General features: G+C 42.0%; 1 protein-coding gene across 1 annotated transcript in view; it reads left to right on the top strand.

Annotated features, from left to right (window-relative positions):
* Positions 1–4,413: 4,413 nt before the first annotated feature.
* Positions 4,414–23,109, top strand: part of LOC124594611 (trypsin-1-like) — a 108,136-nt gene continuing 89,440 nt past the window's right edge. The window contains exons 1-6 of the mRNA XM_047132984.1: positions 4,414–4,462; positions 4,553–4,651; positions 11,950–12,083; positions 15,841–15,932; positions 18,909–19,021; positions 19,217–19,416. Coding sequence (XP_046988940.1) covers positions 4,414–4,462; positions 4,553–4,651; positions 11,950–12,083; positions 15,841–15,932; positions 18,909–19,021; positions 19,217–19,416 — 687 coding nt within the window. The remainder of the gene's footprint in view (positions 4,463–4,552; positions 4,652–11,949; positions 12,084–15,840; positions 15,933–18,908; positions 19,022–19,216; positions 19,417–23,109) is intronic.

Here is a 23,109-nt window from a genome sequence, read left to right as displayed (position 1 = left end):
CTTCACAGCCTTCTCTGCTCTTGCGTTTCGCCTCTTCGTTTCGGCGTTTGTGGTTACGCCAGAACACTATCAAATTTATTTTCAGAATATTCTGTGTGTGTGGATGTCTTCCAAATTGTGATTCCATTTTACACGTTATACAACTAACAACATGGTATGTCTCCCCATGTGAAAGATTCCGGAGTTAAAACTTCCCCTCATTCGGATCTCCGGGAGGTGAACACATTTGAAAGGAAGAAAGGGACAGTGAAAGGAGGAAAGATGTGGATTGGAACATGGAATATGAGGACACTTCTGCAAGCAGGAAAGCTAGAGAATGCAAAACAGGAGATGAAAAGGAACAGATTAGATGCCCTTGGCTTGCGTGGAATGAGATGGGGAGAGAATGAGGAGACAGAAACTGTAGATTATAAACTCTTTTACTCAGGGGAAATCAAGAGTGGTGAAAACGGAGTAGGAATATTGATAGGGCGAAAGTTGAAAAATAAGGTAATGAAGGTACAATATATTGATGGAAGACTGATGAGACTGGAATGCAGTGGTGGCTGAAGGAAGAGATGAAGATACAGTAGGAAAATTTGGATTAGGAATAAGAAATGAGAGAGGTGAACGACTAATTAGTTTCTGTAAAGAAAATTCATTAGCAGTAGGTAACACATTATTTGAACATCACAAAAGGAGACGTTACACATGGATATCAAATTTGAATATGGAAAGACTTCATCTGGACTACATCCTGATACAAAAAAGGTTTGGGAACTGTTTGAAGAATGCTAAAGCTTATCCAGGAGCTGATATAAATTCAGACCACAACTTAGTGATGGGAGAAATACAAGTGAAGTTGAGATTTATGGAAAAATGGCAAAGAGATAGTGTTGATGAAAGTGTTAATGACAAGTGGATAAAAATGAGGCAGGGACTCATGGACTCTGCCAAATAAGTACTAGGAATTAGAGTATCCCAAAGCACCAGGAAAGAACGGATAACAGAAAACATGTTGAAAAAGATGGAAGAGCGCAGAAAGTGGAAAAGCGTAGAAACTTAAGAAGGCAAAAAAGAGGTACAGATAACTGAATAATGAATTAAGAAGAGAAACTGAAGAAGCAAGAGAAAAATGGATGAAACAGAAATGCGACGAAACAGAGAAAATGGAGAGAGAGGGAAAGTATGGAATGATGTATAGACTGGCTAGTGAGATAGTTTTTGAACATAAAAGGAAGAGGAATAACATGGAAATAGAAAGAGTGGATGGTACTCTAGCAGAAGAACCACAGGAGGTTTTAAACAGATGGAAAGAATATATTGAATGTCTGTATAATGGGGATGAAATGGAAAGCGAAATTAAGGCTGAAGAGGAGCAATACGTGCCAGAAAATGGAAAGGGATTTACCATCTTGGAAGCAGAAGTAGAAAAGGCGCTGGAGGAGATGAAGAATAGGAAGGCATGTGGAATAGATGATTTGCCAGCAGAACTGTTGAAAAGTCTGGGAAACAAGGCAAGAAAAGAAACAGTCTACCTCTGTAATGAGATATATGACAAAGGGGAATGGCCTGAGGACTTCGCTGCAACAGTTATGATACCAATAGGGAAAAAGAGAAACACTAAAAAATGTGAAGAGCACCGGACCACCAGTCTAATTTCTCATTCAGCTAAAGTCTTGCTGAGAGTGTTGAATAGAAGGCTATATGGCAAGCTGGATAGAGGGATTGCAGAGGAGCAGTTCGGATTTAGAAGAGGAAAAGGAACAAGAGATGCAATTGGCCTGCTAAGAACTACAGGGGAAAGATATATGGAAAAGGGTAGAGAAATCTTTGCTGTTTCTATAGATTTAGAAAAGGCCTTTGACAGAGTTCAGTGGAACATGCTGATGGATATCTTGAAGAAGAAAGGAATAGACTGGAAATAGAGACGACTGATACAGAATCTATATTTACACCAGAAAGTAAGGATAAGGATTGGAATGAAATGTCAGAAGAAAGCAGCATTGGACGAGGTGTTAGACAAGGTTGTTGCCTTTCCCCACTGTTGTTTAACGTATACCTTGAAGAGATTGTTGCGAAAAGCTTAGATGGGAAAAGATGAATATGTATTGGTGGAAAGAGAATAGAATGTATAAGATTTGCTGATGACATGGTATTAGTGGCAGAAAGTGAGCGGACAGTGAATAACATGCTCAAAGATCTGAATGAAGCTTGTGTGGAATATGGGATGCAAATAAACACAGTAAAAACAAAGAGTACGGTCATCAGTACAAGACGCAGACTGTCCAATATTAAAACAGGACAATCTACCATTAGCCAAGTAAGTGAATTTAAATATCTCGGAAGCACAATAACTGAAGACTTGAGATGTCACCAGGAGATGAAAACTCGAATTGCCATAGCGAAGGAGTCATTCAACAGAAAGAGGAGACACTTATGTGGCGAATTAGATAAAGGACTAAGGAAAAGGCTTGGCAAATGTTTTGTTTGGAGTGTGGCACTATATGGAGCAGAAACATGGACACTGAGAGAGAGGATGTAAAAAGGTTAGAAGCATTTGAGATGTGGATGGGGAGGAGAGTTGAGAGAATAAGCTGGATGGAAAGAGTGAGTAATGAAAGAGTATAGGATAGGATTGGTGAGAGAAGATGTCTGCTGAAGGTTGTAAGAGAAAGGAAAAAGAACTGGTTGGAACATTCATTGAGAAGGGAGTGCTTGCTAGTAGATGCTTTGGAAGGATTGGTTTGTGGAAGAAGACTGAAAGGAAGAAAGAGATACAAGAAGATAGACGACATAAAGGGAAGAGGAAATTATGCAGACCTGAAGAGGATGGCAGAAGACCGGACAGCCTGGAGAACTACCATGTGAAAACCAGCCTTTGGGCAGAACACTGATGATGATGATGATACAACTAAGTTCTTTTAACTCATCATACCGTAACAAAGAGAGTCTTCCACTCATAACGTTTAAGTAGAAAAAGTAGTTGGATTAGATATATCTTTTATTCACAGGAAATACCTTAAGCAAATGTCTGTTATTAGCTGGTGAAGATGTATGCAGACAAACCTGTCTGGGGAATCGTATTTGCTTTTCCGTACGCTACGCTAAAAATGTGGGTGCTCTACTACAACATAATATTTAGTATTAATTTATATTTGCAGGGTATAAAGTTTTTATCACAGCATGAAAAAGGATAACGTATCCGTAATAGCCCATACTTTATTTTATGAAAGTTCTTAAACACAGCAACTGTGTGAGCATACGGATGCCGTCCTGTTCAGTTCAGCGTACTGTGACGAAATGGTGCTCTAATAGCTACGGACCGTAATAGAAGCATAGCGTCACTAAAATATCTAAGGGCATCTTGAATTAACTTTAACCGACAATATAACATTCTGCTAATTGTCTTTCGTCCTTTACGACTTCCATTTGGTATACGCAGTTACTGCTATTATCCAATAATTTCCCTATGTAATTCATCTATATCATCATGTGCCTAAGAATTTCTCCTCCAACACACTTCTCCGCCTCAACACACTTCTCCGCCTCTTTACAAATGTTAAGCTTTAAAAACTCTTGTAATTACTATTGAATAGTTAAAATAAAAAAAATTGTCAAAATATCATGTCGTATTATTTTAATGAATGTAGCAGCGGATTTGGCTGTTCCTTTAGCGAAAGTATTTGTGTTGAAATAGACAAAGAATTAGTGAACTCTACCGTAGCTCATACGTCTTTAGACTATACAATGTATTACATTTAGGTATAATTTTCTCCTTAGATAGATAGTTCTTAGCAGATTTTACATATTCTATAATGGCCGTGCTGTCTCCACTTTCGTGATTGTTTTATGGAGAAAATAAATGTCCAAAAGTAAGTATAACCGATGTGTTTTTGGCAGATGTGCTCTTTACGTCAGTACCACGCGAACCTAGACTCTTTACAACAATACGAGATTTTTTTATAAACAAAAGACTTCACTTTTTCACAAAAATGTACTCTTATTTAATTTTTTGTCTATGGCAGCTATCACATTCCTCGTGGCTAACAGTTCGACCACTTTCAGAAGACTGCCTCCATCCCAAGTCTCTCACTGTGTCGTTTGCACATGGTAAACTAAATATTATTTCACCTTTGCCACGACCACAACTCGCTTTGATAACCCAATAATTCCGAATACCTGGAAAAGATGAAGGCCTGCCGTGTGCAGTTACATCACAGAAGCGATCACGCCGCTAACCTTGACGATAAGTGGGATTACGACGCCGTTCGGAAACCGGTGTTTCCGACACTGATAACGGTGAAGGACCACTTTTCGGAAGTGTCAGAAGACAATGGACGTTGGACTCTGAAGGCCGGCCGAGGCTCCCAGTGAGCTGTAGTCCTATATATAGTGGCCCAGGCGGCCAGTAAAGTCAGAGTAGCCTCCGGGATGCTGAGACAGTCGATTCTGCTGCTGGCTATCGCCGCCTGTGTGCTGGGTGAGTGGACGCACCTATCCTACCTGCCTTGCTAGTCTTCCTTCCGGCTGCCCTACCTCAGACTACTTCAGTGTGCTTGCGTGTTTGCAGGAAGGACGCTGCCAGTGCGTCGCCTACCACACAGCGGGCCAGCTCGCAGATTCGCTGTCGCCAGGGGACGCATCTACGGCGGCCACAATGCTGCCCCAGGTCAGTACTTTGATATTACAGTTTAATGGCGCGGAACCATCTTCTGCTGTGTCGGAACCAGAGTGAGCTCCAAAGATCCGAAGCAATGAAACTGTACTCAGCAAATTGCCACCTCTTCTGTGGAATTTGTATCTTTAGCTCCTGTTAACGTCGTGCTTCCCTGAAGTGGAAGAAAGGAACTGGATGAGAAGTGTACAGTCTACTTGTGTTATACATGACAATTTATGGGACAGGAAATAGTAAAAATTGAGGTGCGTTGATGACACTGTAATACTGCCAGAGACAGCTAAGGACGTGGTGGAACAGTTGAACGGAAATAAAACTGAGAGTTTCGGTCAAACAAGAGACCATCCTAATATATCTGTTCTTGATTTCTGATCATTGTGCATAGTTATGTGCTTATTCTTGAAGCAAAGACGTCAAGCAAACATCTTTCTAAAATGTGCACTTGATCAGCAGAAGAGATGTTCTTCGCAGTAGCGAAGATGAACAGGCGCTCATTGCTCTTAATGTATGCACTTCAGAGCACATCGCTTCGGATTTTTCCACTTATGGCCAGATATTCTGTATTCTTTTCATTCGCACATAGTGCTGTTTTCTCAATGTAACAATTTTGCATCGCTTTGATTAGTTCTGTTTTGGAATAAGTAATGAATGCTACATCATCTGCCTAGGCAAGAATTAGAAAAATAGAACCTCTAAATCATCGCTTCTGAAAATCATTCTGAAATGGGTAGCATCATGGGACGAGGTCAGATTATGAATATTAACATAAGGAGAACGGAGGTAATTCAACGTAGTCGAATAAGATGTAAGCGATGATTTACCAAATGAGAGCTTTCGTATTTGGTCAGTAGAATATCTGACACTGGTAGAATTAGACTGTCAAGCACAAGAAAATCGTACCTGTAGAAGAGAATGTCTTAACACAGAACACAGATTCAAATGTTCGGAAATTTATTTTTTTTTTGACGTATTTGTACATAGAGCAGCCTTACACTGAAGTGAAACTTGCACGATAAACAGTTAGGCCAACAAGGGAATATATTTTGAAATGTGGTACAACAAAATAATTCTTAACATTCTACTGGTGTCATCGATCGTATACCTAAGGAGATGACACAGAGTCGAGCTGAAGAGAAAAAAGAGGGGTAAGATGAAATGACTCATCGTACGATACACTCTAAGACAAAAGAAACGAAGCACAACGAAGGAATCTGCCTAATGGGGTGTGATGTACACGTACAAATGAAGGACTCCCTCTTTCAGAAAAAAAATTAGAGGATTTATTTAGAGAATGAGCTTCTCAAAATGAGCAAGCCATTAATGCGCTGCACCACGTGTGGCCCCCATGCATGTACTTATTCTCCTCTGCAATGATTGATAGAGTTGTTGGACGTCCTCCTGAAGGACAACGTGCCAAATTCTGACCAACTGGAGAGTTAAATCTTCAATATCTCGGACTGCTTGGAAAATCCTGCTCATAACGCTCCAAATGTTCTGGATTGGGGACAGATCTGGCGAACTAGATAGCCAAGGTAAGGTTTGGCAAACAGGAAGGCAAGTCTTGAACGGCAACAAAATGGGACTTAGAATATTGTAAACGTCCCGCTGTCCTTTAAAAGTGCCGTGGGTGACAACCGAAGGGTCCCTGATACGAAAAGAAATGGCACCCCAGACCATCACTGGTTTGCCAGACTGTATGGCGGGCAACCCCACAGTATCCGGGACGTCTACAGACACGCCAAGGGTCGGGAATCTCACCGAATAGTAAAATTGTCTTCAGTGAGACCGTTCGAACTGAGCCCCGATGCGCGGGATTATCCGAGCGGTCTTCGGCGCCGCAGTCATGGACTGTACGCCTCGTCCCGGCGGAGCTTCGAGTCCTCCCTCTGGCATGGGCGTGTGTGTTTGTCCTTAGGGTAATTTACGTTAAGTAGTGTGTAAACCTAGGGACTGATGACCTTAGCAGTTAAGTCCCGTAAGATTTCACACGCATTTTTTTGAGCCCCAACGACCTGCGAAGATATGACTGATGACGCTCCGGACAGCGTTGGAGCGGAATTAGACTAATGGTACTGGGTGTCACTTCATTTCATAGCAGGACGTCATTTGTTGTCATCTGTGGCACCCATGCAGTACAGTGGTAGGTGGACTACCTTCTACGCACGTTTTTCAACCCTTCATGGCAAGCTTTCATGGGCTTACATTTCTGCAAGATACTGCCCACCCGCACAAGGCGAGAGTTTCTACTGCTAGTAGACCTTGGTCAGCAAAGTCCCCGCATCTGTCCCCCGTTGAGAACGTCAGGAGAATTATGAGCAGGGATCTCCAACCAGCTCGCGATTTTGACTGTCTGACGCTCACGTTGGATTCAATGTGGCACAATATTTCTCAGGAGGACATCTAACAACTGTGTCAATAAATGAGAAGCCGAATAACTGCTTGCATGTGGACCACAGACGGACCAACGCGTTGTTGACTTCCTCTATTTGAGGGTCGCTAGCCGTTGAATAAATCATCCAATTTTTCTGAAACAGTAATAATTTTCTTGTTTGTACATGTTCATCACCTCTACTGATTTTCGTCCCATTTCAGTAATTTCTTCGTGGCGCATGTTGAAATTTGATTGCACTAAGCAGGCTCAGATATACTTAGGTTTCAGTAGTAGCACAGAGACGAGGCTTACACAGGGCACACATTCGTGAGTGCTGTCATCTTGCCAGTCTTCGGGCTCAAAATTACAACGACAGACGACCCCGCAGACAGTACTGTTATTCCAGTCTAGCAAGAAGCGAGCGAGCTGTTTATCAAACGTGTTCGAAGACAAATCTACTCACTGTATTGCATTGAGAAACGTTGCCTTAATGTACGGTTCCATAGACCCTAACACAGCCGAAGTAAGTAAAGCCTATAGAGGTGGTTCATTCAAGAACGTCAGATGAATCGTGATACCACTAGTAATATTTCAGCTTGGTGAAAAACTACAACAGACAATCACGCAGACCGAATTGTTATTCCAATCTAGAGAGCCTAGTAAAGCCTATACAGGTGGTTTATTCAAGAACTTCAGATGAAGTATGACACTATTAGCATCATTATGATTTGGTGAAGTGACGTACGAATCTGTAGGATTTACCTTAATGTCCTCCTTCATTCATTTGGAACCGTCACTGTCGATTTGTTGACCCGCCATTGTCCATTACAGTTTGCGTTCCGCTTATAAGGATTTCTTTGCCAGCTGAAAATTAAAATTCCTTCCATTTAAGTTTCTCACTTTTTTTACTGAAAAAAATGTAAATATACCTCATCACTGGAAATGTTGGATTTCTCTCTGACTGTCGGCCAGTGAAAAACTGTGCTGTGAGAGATTTGGCCAAATAAAGGTACTTTATACTTATGCATTTATTAAGCAGTGTCTTTTCAATATTCAGGAAAATGCAGCAACAAGTATGGACTGTGTCGAAACGGTTATGACAAGTTTTCAGGAGGTTTCTCTTGGTTCTTGAACTGTAACTCTCCTCCTATACAGGATGTATCAGGAGGAATGGTCAATTTCTAGCGATATGACAGAAAGGATCATTCGAAGCAAAAAGTCTAGTAATCCTGGGCTCTTAAATGCATACCTTAAGAGCCTTTTAAGTACTGTGAAAAAAAAAGGCTTTCTACTACATGCTCTTTGCTTTTCATGCTTTGGCAGGGGATACTGTCGATAAAAACAAGAAAAATTTTGTCGAGTAGACATGGATTCTAAAATGCACTGCTTAAGAGCTATAAACATTTGTCTAGTAGAATAGACGTGTTTCATAGCAGCGAAAATGAATAAGTGCCTATAGATCGTAACGTATGCACTTTGGCACCCATGATTATTGGACATTTTTGTCATGGTTTGCTCCACGCTACAACCTCTAAAAATGTGGGAAGCAAAAAGCTTACAGTAAAAGAAAATTGTTTCTCAGTATCAAACATGAAGAAGAACTAATAGATCTTAAGGTATGCATTTTAGAGCCCATATTTACTAAATTTTTTTGGTTCCCTGAATATTGATCACTCTTCCAGGGACACCCTTTATATTCTTAATAGGAAACACTTGTTCTCCTCTACCAGTTATCCGTAATTTGGTTAAAAAGACCTATGATCTGTAATAGACCAATCTCAGACAGCTAAAACTATTAGTTCAAATAGTGAAAAAAATATCCAGACTTATTTCATTTTAGTTATGACGTCTGAAGACGTCGAGTGAAAGTCAGATACAGGAGACATAGTACTCCATGCAAGCAATCATGGTACGTAGAGCTATGTACGTCTCCTATGAGAGTACGGAATATCAGACCAGCTATATGATGGGAATGTAAAGGTCATAACACAGGTACTGAAATCTTCAGACGTAAACCTTTAGAAAGAGTAAAATCTGGTGTCGCTCATTGAGTAACACTGGAGCATTACAGTCCACGCTCTACATAAATCTAGTGAATAGCGTAGGAAGATCCAGATAATTCGAAACGCTACAGAAGTGTAGTGAAATGCAGTAACTGTACAATATCAGCGCTTGGTGCAGGAATTGGCTGTTGACTCTCGACATCAGTAAATGTAATGCATCGTGTATAAATAAGAGGAAACGCTAGCTATTGTAACAATGAATACTCAGTGTAAACATTCACACCCAGTAAATACACTCTAATACGAAAGAATAGCGCACCATGAAGGAATTATCTGAATGGAACGAAAATCGGTAGATGTACGTGTACAGACGAACAAACGCTAACAATTTCAGAAAATTTAGAAAGAAAGAGCTACACAAATTCAGTGGGTCAATAACTCGTTCCCTTCAGTCCTGTCGCTTTTGGAAGCAGTTATTAGTATTGGCATTGATTGACATAGTTGCCGGTTGTCCTCCTGAGGGATATCATGCCACATCCTGTTGGACTGGTGCTTCTGATAACCAAAATCCCGAGCTGCTTGGATGAACCTGCCAGTAATGCTACAAACGTTCTCAATTGGAGAAAGATCCGGCAACCTTGCTGGCGAAGGTAGGATTGGCAAGCACCAATACCAGCAGTAGAAACTCTCGCCGCCTGCATCCGGCATAATCTTGCTGAAATGTGAGCCTAGGATGGCTTACCATAAGGAGAAACAAAACTGGGCGTTTAATATCTTCGATGTACCGGTCTGCTGCAATGATGTCGTGGCCGACCAACAAAGGGTCCTCGTATGAAAACAAATGGTACCCCCGACCAACAGGTCTGTTTGTCTGGTCGTAATGGCGGTTGAGAGTCAACTACGTATCCAACCACTGTCTGGGGCGTCTCCAAACACGTTTTCGCTACAGAATCTCATTAAATGAAGTAGAATTTGTCTGAAGTGAGGAGTCTTCTCTTCGAAATGAGCTCCGATGGTCGGCGAAGACGTGTCTGAGGGGTACCCCGGACGGAATGGGGATGCAATCTAGACTGTCGCCCGCCATACGAACCAACAGCTAGATGTGATGGTGTGATGTGCTGTTTATTTTCATAGTAGGATCCCTTTGTTTGTCGTCATTGGCATCCTTACAGCATCAGGGTACGTCGATGGCATTCTACCCCCAGTTTTGCTGCTCTTCAAGGCAAGCCTGCTGAGCTTTCATTTCTGCGGGGTAATACCCATTCGCACATGGTGAGAGTTTCTGCTTCCTGTCTTCGGGCCTGGAAAACCCTACACTTACCGGCAAGGTCGCCGGATCTCTCCCAAGTTTACAACGCTTGGAGCTTAATAGGTTCCAAGTAGCTCCTGATTTTTACGTTCTAAGACGTCACTTGGGCAGGACGTAGCACGATATCCCTTATGACGACATCCAACAACACTCTCAGACAATACCACACCGAATAACTGCTTGCATAAGAGCCAGAGGTAACTTGCTCAGTTTGTGAAGCGTTTTCTCTCGAATAAATCATCCAATTTTTCTGAAACTGTAACCATTTTTTTATCTGTACATATACATCACATTCAACGATTTTCGTCCCATTCGGGTTATTCCTTCGTGGTACGTCTTTTTTGTGTTTCTATTTTAGAGTATGCGTAATAAGCGTTCTAAAATAGATCTGTAGCGTCCAGGGAGCCTGCATACTCAGTTCGCTATGCAATCACACCAGTCGTATTAATAAGCTTTATTACAAAAAGAGAATTACAATACTTAAGTTTTGCAATCCCACAGATGTGTCGTAAGCAAAGGGCAACATACAAAATGATCAATCTTCAGTATAGACAGTTCCAAATCTCTGATACATAAAAATTAGAAAAGAAGTTGCTAATCTTGAAGCTGCTGTGAACTGGGCCGTCACCAGTCGGTCGAGGCGTTTATGTTGTCTTCACATAGGGGCTGATGCTGTCGCGTTATCGTCTTGTAGGGAGGTCCCGTCAGCGTGCGATTGGCTGACTTCTTCTCACAGCCATCGCTTCTCTATCGTTCCTGACTAGCGTCCCGGCGCTTTACGTTACGCCGTAATAGAATCAGTCACGTAAAATTAACTGTAGGGAAGGAAAACACCAGATGGCATACTGGAAGAGTCCATACGTAGTGTAGTCTGTTCACGAAGGAGATAGCTTACAAAACTCTGGTTCGATCGATACCTGAATTTTGTACATCAGTCTGGGTCACTTAACGGTCAGGATGGGCGTGGGAAATAAAGTCCGTCCAAAGAAGAGCTACGCGGTTCGTCACAGATTCGTTTAATAAGCGTCACGGAGATGCTCATCCAATTCCAGTGTCAGATACTACGTCAGTGGATCACGGTATGATGGTTTACTGCTAAAATTCCGAGAACTCACGTTCCCTGAAGAATGAACAAGACGTAAGAGAGAGAGCGTAAACGCCCTAATCAGGTCAGATTAAAAAGCAATAAATAAATAAATAATAAATTAGTCTCTCCTACGGTCGCAGCTTCGAATCATTTCTCGGGCACGGATGTGTGTGTATGATGTCCTTAGGTTTGTTAGGTTTTAGTAGTTCTAAGATCTAGGGGACTGACGAGCTCAGCTGTTAAGTCCCATAGTGTTCAGAGCCATTTTCTCTCTCCTACACATATGACACGAAAGGGCTGTGAACGTAAAACTGGAGAGACTCGAGTTCATGCGTCTCTTACCAAAAGTTGATTCTTTTTTCATGGTACCATTTGTTATTGGTACAAGAAAAGAGGGAAACGACAGTGGTACAAAATCCACCCTCCGCTACACACCACAAGGTGATTTACGGAGCATAGATGTACACGTTGATGTAGATGCAGGTGGATATGATGTGTGTAACCACTTTGCCCTGTTGACAGGTGAGTTCCCGTGGCAAGTGTCCCTGCAGTGGGCGCTGCTGAAGTCTCGCGTGCACAACTGCGGCGGCTCCATCATCACCACGACGTCCGTCCTCACGGCAGCCCACTGCGTCGTGCAGCGTGGTCACTACATTGTGAGTACCCCCGCCCAGTCGTCTGACTGTGTGTCGAAACGTTCACACAGTCCGTCAGTTCACCTGATGATGGCGACATGTATGATCGCCGAAATATTGTGCCCGTTGGACACTATAGACAGGCAGCACACCCGTGGATACATTGATTATGAAACATTTATGTTTTCACAATAGGCGCATTTTCCAAAGTAAAGATTTGTTTTGTTCCTCTTCATACTTCAGGATGTATAAATTGAACACTTACTAAAGATAAATATAAGTAAATATAAGTAAATCTTATAACTCTGGATTTCCAATCTCTGTGACACTTGTAACGTTTTGAGCGAGACGATAGGTTCATTACTTAAATGCAGATACACACACAGTATTTGTTTTGGGTTTCTCGCAACATGATTTTCGAGGTATTCGAAATGTTGGAATTGCTAAAAAAAATGCTAATAATCCCATTCCAAGCAACAGATTTTAGAAAGGCAGTATGGTTTGCTACATTTCATATGAAAGTTGGAGTGAATTGAGTGTTCGGGAAGTAAATATCATAACGATCTTAAATTACGTAGAACAAATGCAACTCCCGCCAAATAATGCTTAGAACTTGTAAAAGATGCAGAAAAATCATATCAACGTTAATCAGAAAATCTATATGCCAGGGCGTGCTGAAAAGTAACGACTCCAAACTTTATTTGTGAAAATTCTTAAACTCTTAAAGGTTATTTACATTCTACATCTTTATTTACCATTTCTGCTTATTTGCAGTCCTTCGCTGTTACAGGGCTTAAAATTGTAGCGTCTAACGTGGAGGTGTGTGAAGTAACTATATCAGGGATTGAGAAACATCGTGGTGTTATAAAGTTTCTAATTGGAAGAGCCACACGTGAAGCACTCTTTCCTTCACCGCCACAATACCAGATCGCATACGAGCCCTGCAACATTTACAATGCTCCATTTAGAGGCGAGTCGACCCCATCCGATATTCAGCTGTTTCCAATACTTAATGAATACTTTTGAGGACTACACTTTAACAGTGTTCAAGCAGAGCAAGCAGAGGCGAGGTTGTTGTCCTGTCAACATAGTGAAACACTCTCTTGTTCGGAAAAATGTTTTCGCCGCCAGGAAGACTATGTTAGGAAATAAATATGTAGACATGAAGAATAAAGACGCAGAATGTTAACGTTTGTTTTATTTAGAAAGCCTTAAGAGTTTTCACATAAAAAATTCGGATACATTACTTTTCAGAAGAAACGCGCTATAAAGAATGACACCAGAAAAAGCAAAGAATAAGAGAAACAGTACTGTATTTACTGAAATAGTTCCTAATTTTTGTCCAATTGAGAGAACAAGTGGAGAAACAGGACCAAGCGAAACGATCCATTTTCAGCTAGTACTTCGTATTATTTGTTACACAGATGTTAAGATATATTTCCTCCCATTATTTTTCATTCCAACGAGAGGTGCATAAACCTGTTGTACTTAACATACATCACCCAGAGTACTTTATTATACTGGTAAAACAACAAAACAACACATTACTGCTATTCAAGGAAGAGTGAACCCGTTAGCACGCATTATGGCAGAGGGAAGGAACCTGGATCATTCTTTAGATAACAGAGTAGTGGCTTCTTCTGCGAGATTCTGCGTAATTTGTGTTTATTTAATTACGTTTATTTAATTACTGTAATCCCTTTGGAAGGGAAGTTTCTAATTTACGAGTGGCGTTCAATAGCAAATGGGACAAATGTTTTCTGACAGGAGGTTGATTTTATTCATTATTTGCAACACACCATATTGTTCACCATTCTTCTTGGCTCCAAAACCCAGTTTTTTAACAGAATCTCCATTCAATGCCACGGCCTTACGCCATTTTACTGCAACTGCCAGTACGCCAGCATAATACCACTCTACTGCTCGATGTAGGACCCAGCGTCTTGGTGCATTAATGACCTCCCTATCATCCACGTATTGCTACTCGCGGAGTGCATCCTTCATTAGGCCACGCAGATGGAAGCCGGAAGGTGCAAGATCCAGGCTATAGAATGGATGAGAAAGAACAGTCTAATCGAGCTTTTGAAGTCCTTTCGAGTCCGCGGACTCTTGTTGTCATGAAGAAGTAAAAATTCGCTGGCATTTTTATGGTGACGAACACACTGAAGTCCTCTCCTCAATTTTGTGAGGGAAGCACAATAGATTTCAAGAGGTGATCGCTGCATCGAGGGCGAGGACGCCAAACTGAATAACCTGTTTACAGTCTACTAAGGCCGTAGGCTTGCTTTGCCGATTGAAGATGCAGCTTTTTACATTTTCTTCAGTGGAGACCTGGTGTGGCGCCACTTCAAGAATTGCTCATTTGGTTACGGTTCGAAGTGGTGAACCAATGATTCATCGCCTGTGACGAAGCTCGACAAAAAATTGTTTCGATCAGCCTCGTAGCGCACAATCAAATCTACACAGATGATTCTTCATTGATTTTAACGGTTTCTGTTAGGCGGCAACGAACCCTGCGGGCACACACCTTCGAGTACCCCATCTGGTGGAGGAGCGTGTCAGCAGTACTACCAGAGACGTCCAGCTGTGCAGCGACATGTTTGACTGTGATCCGTCGGTCACCCCGGATGAGAGTATCCGCACGTGCCGACATTGCAGGAGTAACAGCCATGCAGGAGATCGGACAGGATTGCTGGACCACGTTGCGATGGCGACAGACGCCTATTCGAACGACTCACGGAGCTTTTCTTCAGTAGAACGTCTCCGTAGACATTATGCAGGCTGCTGTGAGTATCTGCGATGCTCTGCTTTCCCGCCAAAAGAAATTCAAATACCTTATTGTAGGGAGCACATTGTGCTCATGTGGGAGCGATCTAGATGCTTGTAAGACAATAAACTGGTAGCCAAGTTCGCAGGAATTCTTTTTATTCCATGATTACCGGTTTCGGCGAAACTAAAGCCGCCATTATCGGGTCTTAGGACACATACAGGTCACAACATGCAAACAATGGTGATATTAATAGTTGCCTATAACACGCAGACCATACAAAATGGTCGTAAGTAGCACACAGGCGTCCAAGAGAGATGACGTTATAAACGTTAAGTATCTCCATTACATACAAGCGCAAGCTATGTGATAGAGATACTTAACGTTTATAATGTCATCTCTCTTGGACGCCTGTGTGCTACTTACGACCATTTTGTAAAGTCTGCGTGTTATAGGCAACTATTAATATCACCATTGTTTGCCTTGATGTTGTGACCTGTATGTGTCCTAAGACCCGATGATGGTGGCTTTAGTTTCGCTGAAACCGGTAATCTTGGAATAAAAAGAATTCCTGCAAACTTGGCTACCAGTATATTGTTTTCCAAAAATTCAATTACAGCTCTCCGTTACAGACGTTATTTTGAAGGCTACTTATAGCGCAGCCATCCACCGAAACTTTGTGAAACAGTAGGTGTTGAGCCGAGGATATTCCACTATGTACCACAACAAATTCGCCATTATTTCAACGGAAACTGGCGGAAAGAAACTGGCCGAGAGAAACTGGCCGAGAACAAGTACACCCACCTAAAACGTGAAATGTGAGAGCTAAATATTGCTTTACACATTTTAGTCTAATGAGAATTCATGTCGGTTTTGTCCTCTAAATTTTCCTTATAGAATCATTTAATTTTCTTTTTGTCTGATCAATAGCAACATATGCCAGTCAGAAAAAAACTATACCAGTGCCAAAAATTGGGAGTTAGTAATAGAACGACTTATTTTCTTTTAAAGGCAGTGGCTGGTGAGCATGACTTCAGCAAAAATGAGGGGACTGAACAGGAGATCTACGTATCACAGCAGATCGCCGACAAGAGGTATCCCGGGTGAGTACCGCACTTTCTATCTCCAGTAACATTTTACCGGTGTTTACTCACTATAATGGTTTCCCTATCGTTAAACACGAACATTGTGGACACTCTTGTGGATTACATCATAATTTTTTGTTTACTGCTGTTTTCCATTAAGAAAATTGACATTAAGATTCATCGTAAATGGCGTTGGAGTTTTATTCGGTATTTGCGGCGTTCACATCCTCGTCAGACCATGTGGATTTTCTACAAAACTATACAAGTTAAACAAGAAATTTGTTTACGTAAATATCTGACCAGATATTCTTAATTCCTTATGTCAAATTACATTGTTGGCGATCGGAACTCTGATCAAAGACAAATTAGAGTAATAGAACATTGAATTTGGTCTTTCATAACTACATCGTGTGTCCAACAAATCCTATTACTGTCTAGTAGGGGTTACAGAGGGGCTAATTAGATAAAGCTTCTTGCATAGGGACCATGACGAAATGTACCGTTTTCCTGCTTGAAGCTGGTACATTCGGCACTTACAGGGTGGGCTGCGTGCCCCACGGACGCACTGCAGTTTATAATATGAAATGGGTGTCCTTCGTCACGTCTGAGACAACGCTACCATGAGTACTTTATATATTTCTCAGGCCATGAGCTCGTGTCGGGCGCATGGGTCTGAGCTCATTCTCTCCTCTATATTCATAGCAGCATGTATTGTTAATTGTGAAACACCTAGAAGGCAGACTGCCTTCTCTAGCTTTAAGACAATTTCTGACGTATCGTTTCTGGAAGACTGCAACTGGGTACTGCTGAGCGTTGTGGTTTCGCAACTGAAGGAGTGATTTTTTAATTCCTTTCCAAAAATCCTGATTTGAATTTCCTGTGCATTACCTCAATAAGACGTAAAAATTTCTGAAACGATTTCCAAAACTTAAAACTGTAACATTTTGCAACAATGTTCTGGTGATTCGTTCACAAATATAATGACGTGAACGAGTCGTTACACTTTAAGGTTTATTTCGAACGGCATCGATGCTGACTGCATTATAAAATTTGACGTGCTCAATCTTTCTAGCCACGCGAGGTAGCCCTGTGGTTTGAGGAGCGTTGTCACGGTCCGAGCGGCTCCCCTCGTTGGAGGTTCGAGCCCTCCCTTGGGCATGGGAGTGTGTATTGTCCATTGCGTAAATTAGTTTAAGTTAGATTAAATAGTGTGTAGGCCTAGGGACCGATGAGCTCAGCAGTTTGGTCCCATAAAATTTTACCACAAGAAAATCTTTCTAAAACCATTTGTTGTGTAACGACTTCAATAAAGTTATGGCTGCAACATGCTGTTGGCAGCTTTTTCATTACAGGAGATAATTTCATAGGACGATCGATGTTACGGAATTTGTCTCTCGCTTTATGTTTCAGTCATCAGAAATGCAGTATATAGTACTGATGTTAACGAGGTACAGAAATAAATGCAAGCGCGAGTAACATGTACCAGGAGTCAAGTTTCAAAAACACCAACGTCCTTCAGTGTCCAAAAACGACAGTATCATTTTTGCAAAGTATGTTCAGGTGGAGTAAATATTTTAATGCAAATATGCATTATCGATCGAGTTCGATACTTGCATCATTGTCAAATACAAATGAATTAGAACATCGTTATGAAATAAAATCATAAACGTTTTACGCCTCGGATGACGAACAAGTGTGTAGATTCTCTCCACACGAAAAGGTGGAACTCGATTGCGATATGTAGACAACGATTACCAGTTGGCTCAGGATGTTTTTCATTTCATCTGATGCCACAGTTCTCATTTCACCACGTAAGCTGTTATTTATAGCTTTAGTTACACGATTATGACCTGAAAATCGATACTGTCGAAACCCCTTTTGTGTAAAGAGTTATTTCTAAGTAGCTCTTGGCGGCTGAAATATGGCGCTTTTCATATAGGTAACACTGCCTGCAACGTTTATACTCAGTAATTCACAGCCTCCACTCCGTACACCCACTCGTGAGTGTTGTCAAATTACCTCCTTCTCGGCCGGCCGCAGTTGTCTAGCGGTTCAGGCGCTCAGTCCGGAACCGCGCGACTGCTACGGTCGCAGGTTCGAATGCTGCCTCGGGCATGGATGTGTGTGATGTCCTTAGGTTAGTTAGGTTTAAGTAGTTCTAAGTTCTAGGGGACTGATGACCTCAGATGTTAAGTCCCATAGTGCTCAGAACCATTTGAACCATTTTTACCTCCTTCTCTGTGAGTAGTGACATTCTGGACTGCTCCGCAGGAAGACCAACAGAATCGCTAAATGTCATATATAACAACTGCCGAATATTAAACGTCGCCGGCCGGGGTGGCCGAGCGGTTCTAGGCGCTACAGTCTGGAACCGCGCGACCGCTACGGTCGCAGGTTCGAATCCTGCCTTGGGCATGGATGTGTGTGATGTCCTTAGGTTAGTTAGGTTTAAGTAGTTCTAAATTCTAGGGGACTGATGACCTCACAAGTCAAGTCCCATAGTGCTCAGAGCCATTAAACGTCACATGCGATTGGTAACTTCAACCACTAGAGCCATTCTTAATCGGAATGCTATTTCCTCGAAAACGCCTTACTACAAGCTTTTCATCTATTTTTATAATTAATATTCTTTGCCTAATCGCATTTGTCTTATTTTACTTGTTGTCTACAATAATCTTATACTTCATATTCATTACAAAAATGCACAAGTTCTTGAATGAAAAACTTCGGGTTGTAAACACTTCAATGCTCAACGACTGCCTCACAGGTTACCTAACAACTTGAACAACATAGATACAGTAGCCTCAGAATATGAAAGGTGCGCTTGGCAATACTGGAAATGCCGAAACCGAACGGCAGTGTAGAACAATATAAAGTATCTGTTCACGTTGCACCGACTTTGCTTATAATGACACTTTAAATGTTGATGCAAAAACGTCTCTGCAGCATTGTAAAGAATGTTGAACGCTGATCAGCAAATTTCATTTCCCACAGCGGCGGCGTTGTGGCACCTCACGACATAGCCGTCTTCAAGCTGAAGTCCGCCTTCACGCTGAACTCTTACGTTCGAATTATTCCTCTGGTCGGCGCTGGATTCACTCCCGTCGGTAAGTTACACGCTGATGCGACACTGAATTTCTGACTAGCCACTTGGATTCTATGTTGTAGGGGCATAGTTTCTACGTGGAAGTAGCTTAAAGTCGGAGCTTTGAATGTAATGTCTTCGTAACTTGAAAGTTAGTCAGTAAACCTGAAACAGTGCTCACTCAACAAATTTTAACAGACACTCCCTGTTTCCGCAGGTGGTTCAGCTGCTGTGGTGTCTGGCTGGGGTCGCACGAGATTCGCCACGACACCGAACGTCCTGCAAACGCTCGATGTTACGATCATCGATCACAAAACGTGCAGCAAACTCGTCGACGAGCTGCAGATGGGCTCCAACCCTCTCACCGACACCATGATTTGCACGGGCCCTGTCTACGACGGAACCTCCACTTGCAACGTAACTATGTCTCCCACCTTGGTACAGATTTGGCAATGAGTCCTATTTATTGATTTAGAAACGTGATATCTAACGACAACAGTACGCAATTTCAGTGTGGTTCCCCGTGAGACTAGTTTTCTGCTCGTTGACGCAGGCATCCGACAAACTAAACGCAACTGAAAGGAACGGATTAGACGGAGTTTATGGGGATCTAATCATTCAGTCTCCTGATATCTGAGTAAATATGAGATTATTAGATGCGAGTAAGGTTGTACATTTGGAACTGAAGGGCACTATAAGCCTCCATCCGTATATAGGTGTTTGGTATGTGTAATGCCACAGAAAATGAAGAATGAAAAGACCAGATAGGCGGAGGGTATTTAACTTTATGAGGATAAGTGAGGAACTGTGTGAGGAAGAAGTAACAGTTTCTCAAGCCAGGAAAGAAGTAAGGTAATCCGTGCGCACTGCTTTTGGTATCGCGTCGATTACTAGATCTACTCTAGTCTCTATGGAGATGTGCGACCATCTCCAGCATACCTCCAAACCTCTGAAATGATTTATTGCTTCGTAGGGCCAATTATACCCGATGCAGGTCTACCGAATTTGGAGCCCTATTATTCATCTCATGATTCTTTAAGATAATATTTCAATATATAATTTCATTAATTCAGTTGAGCAACACGTATGAAACAGTATATTTTTTCCGATCGGTCCAACACCAAGTTCGTCTTCAAGGATGAAACTGTTTGTGCCTTAAAATATCTCGGTGTACCAATCGTTGTCCCAATCATCCGTCCATTACTTCATAGTTTCGCAGTACCTGAGTTTCTAGGACCATCCTTCTTTGCTCGCGACCCTTTCACTTATTTCCATATATTCTTTCTTTCCTTAGTCAATTTAAGTATCATCAGAAAAGAGTTTAACAAATTTTATGTAATAGTTCCTGTTGTGACTTGGCAAGACAGCCAAGCCACTAGGAGGTGAAGCCGAAAGGCACGCGTTTAAGCTCACTTAGGCTGGCGTGAGGTCTGGAACAGTTAAAGGATTTGAGTCTAGCAAATAAAGTACGCAGCTGTTGGAAAAATTAACTTTAATCCATAATTGGTGAACATCGGTCTGACGGTACATGCATCACAAGATAAATAGCAAATGATAATGGCTCCTTGCTAGGTCGTAGCAAATGACGTAGCTGAAGGCTATGCTAACTATCGTCTCGGCAAATAAGAGCGTAATTTGTCAGTGAACCATCGCTAGCAAAGTCGGCTGTACAACTGGGGCGAGTGCTAGGAAGTCTCTCTAGACCTGCCGTGTGGCGGCGCTCGGTCTGCAATCACTGACAGTGGCGACACGCGGGTCCGACGTATACTAACGGACCGCGGCCGATTTAAAGGCTACCACCTAGCAAGTGTGGTGTCTGGCGGTGACACCACAGTTCCATATTCATCTTAGGAATGAACAGCAATGTTGTCCACTTCTGACATGTTTAACATAGTTTTAGTGGTTTTCTGTAAGTATGAGTTGAATGGTGACAATGGATACAAGAATAAAGTAAGAAAATATGTTTCCATCTAGGCGGCTGGAGTAAACGAAAACAAGGATAAAAGCCGGTAGAAAATACTGTAGAGTGGCCTCAATGGACTAGGAGTAGGATAACATGGCAATGCGACAGTCATACCTTCGAACACCAGGTAGTGTTAAACTAGTGGAGGTGCTGTTCAATAAGGTCGGCGTTGCGTGAATACTCTGATGAAATTTGTGCCTCAATTTCATAGATGGAAGCGACGCCAAAAACTCTAGAAACGATGTACGACAGATCAAAAATACAGGAACGAAGGGAAAGAAAACAACGTAGTACGTAACAGAAGTAGACAACCAAAGATACTGCTGAGCTTAGACTTAACTTACAACATGGATAGAGGAATGTTAGTCGGTGAAAAGAATGGCAGATGGACCACGACATTTGGATAGTAGATGATGATCACCATGACATTCGTAGATGCAAGAATGAGTAGTCACATTGTGTAATATTTATAATGTCTCTGACATCAGAGTAGATCAACAGCTTCAACTCAGCGGCAGCTGAGTACGATACGTCTTAGAATTCAAACAACTGTCAACGTCTAGACTGCAGACATCTTAATCAAACCATATTAATCATAGCAGATTTCGTCGAATATTCACTCGCTTGAAGATTTTCTAGGAAAGTCTCTTTAAAAATGGACCGCTCATAAATGAAACTGCGAAGTTTCGTTGGTCACTTGCTATCGGTGCTCCTATTAAGGAATTAAGGTCTCAGGAAAGCTAATACACATTCAGGCTGAAAATCTGGCTTCCCACCACAGGCATTCGTCTCGTATACTATGCACAAAATCATTCTTCAGAGCGATGGCAACTGGTGGTGAGGAAGAAGCTGTAATCAATTACGCTCAAGAGTCAGATATACAACTTCTTTTTCCAGCCTTAGAGATGAGAAGAACTACTATACAAGGACGAATGACGATTCTATCTCGCTCATGTGTCGTATATCAACAGAAGGTGTTCTGTAAAACGTCAAAAACAACGGCAATCTGTTTACCAGCTGATTTCTCCTCTATTAGAACTGACAACAATGCGAGCACACCTTGCGGAAAATAACTTCTCACCTGCGCGGAAATGCAATCTCGTTGTCAGTGCTGGGTGAGTCCACCCACATATGTGCTTTGTTCATTAGAACGGCTGTCTCAGTTGGTTAAGCACTGATATTTTATTCAGTACTGTAGGTAAATACCGTAGCATAAACTGTTATACGATCGTTCGCCCTCAATAGGAGTCGCTTAGAAGTGCTGCTTGTGAGTGGCTCCAGCTACTGAACTGCATCTTTCTGACAGTGCATTGGTAGCATGCAACAGAACCCCCACCACTGCCGCATTCTTCTCGAATACAATGCCATCTTGGTAGTGCGAACGAAGCTATTTTGGTTACACTGTATGCACCTTGCCTCAGTCTTTTCTTTTATTACAAACAGCCAGACAGAATTCCCTTCACCATTGCTTCAGCTGACTTAGTGATACTTTGCCTGACTTTAACAAGAAGGAATTCAGTGAAAAGCCCAAAGCTTGTTTTACGCATTTAGGCTTCTGTATGGAAGTGGGAAAGAGATTACGGGATTGTGGTCAGTGCTAGATTACTGATTTCATCTCTGATCACAATTTATAATTATTTAACTGCACAGCCTGCCAAAAAAAAAAAAAAAAAAAAAATGGAGCACTCACAGGACCTCGTCCAATTAACGTAATTTCACAGATGTACACACCATCGGTGGGTATGTAAATGATTAGATTTGCAGTTGCCTGTAACAGGTAGAACGGCGACCAGAGTGTCCCTGTAACTCCATCTTTATACAAGATGGTTGGTGGACCTCCGCTGTTCCACGTATCAAAACACCTTCAACCATCTAAATTTTCAGTTTTGTTTTATTTGTGCACCCAGTTTCAGCGTTAAATGAGGCCATCTTCAGGCCCCCTGATCGACGTGTAGGAAGAACCCCACCAGGACTCTTTCTTTTCGGCAAGTGGTGATCGAAGGGATCGCTGTCGTAAGAAGAAATGGCGGATACCAGTAACTGATAGCTGGCCACTATCTCGTACAATAAGTGTGATTCGTCCTGCACGTCGGTAAGGCGGCCTGAAGATGGCGTAATCTAAGGCTGAAACTGGTTGCACAAGTAAA

This window comes from Schistocerca americana, chromosome 2, assembly GCF_021461395.2.
Source record: "Schistocerca americana isolate TAMUIC-IGC-003095 chromosome 2, iqSchAmer2.1, whole genome shotgun sequence".
Classification (NCBI taxonomy): domain Eukaryota; kingdom Metazoa; phylum Arthropoda; class Insecta; order Orthoptera; family Acrididae; genus Schistocerca; species Schistocerca americana.
The sequence above is the reverse complement of the archived record's forward strand: the minus strand, read 5'-3'. Positions and strand labels throughout refer to the sequence as shown.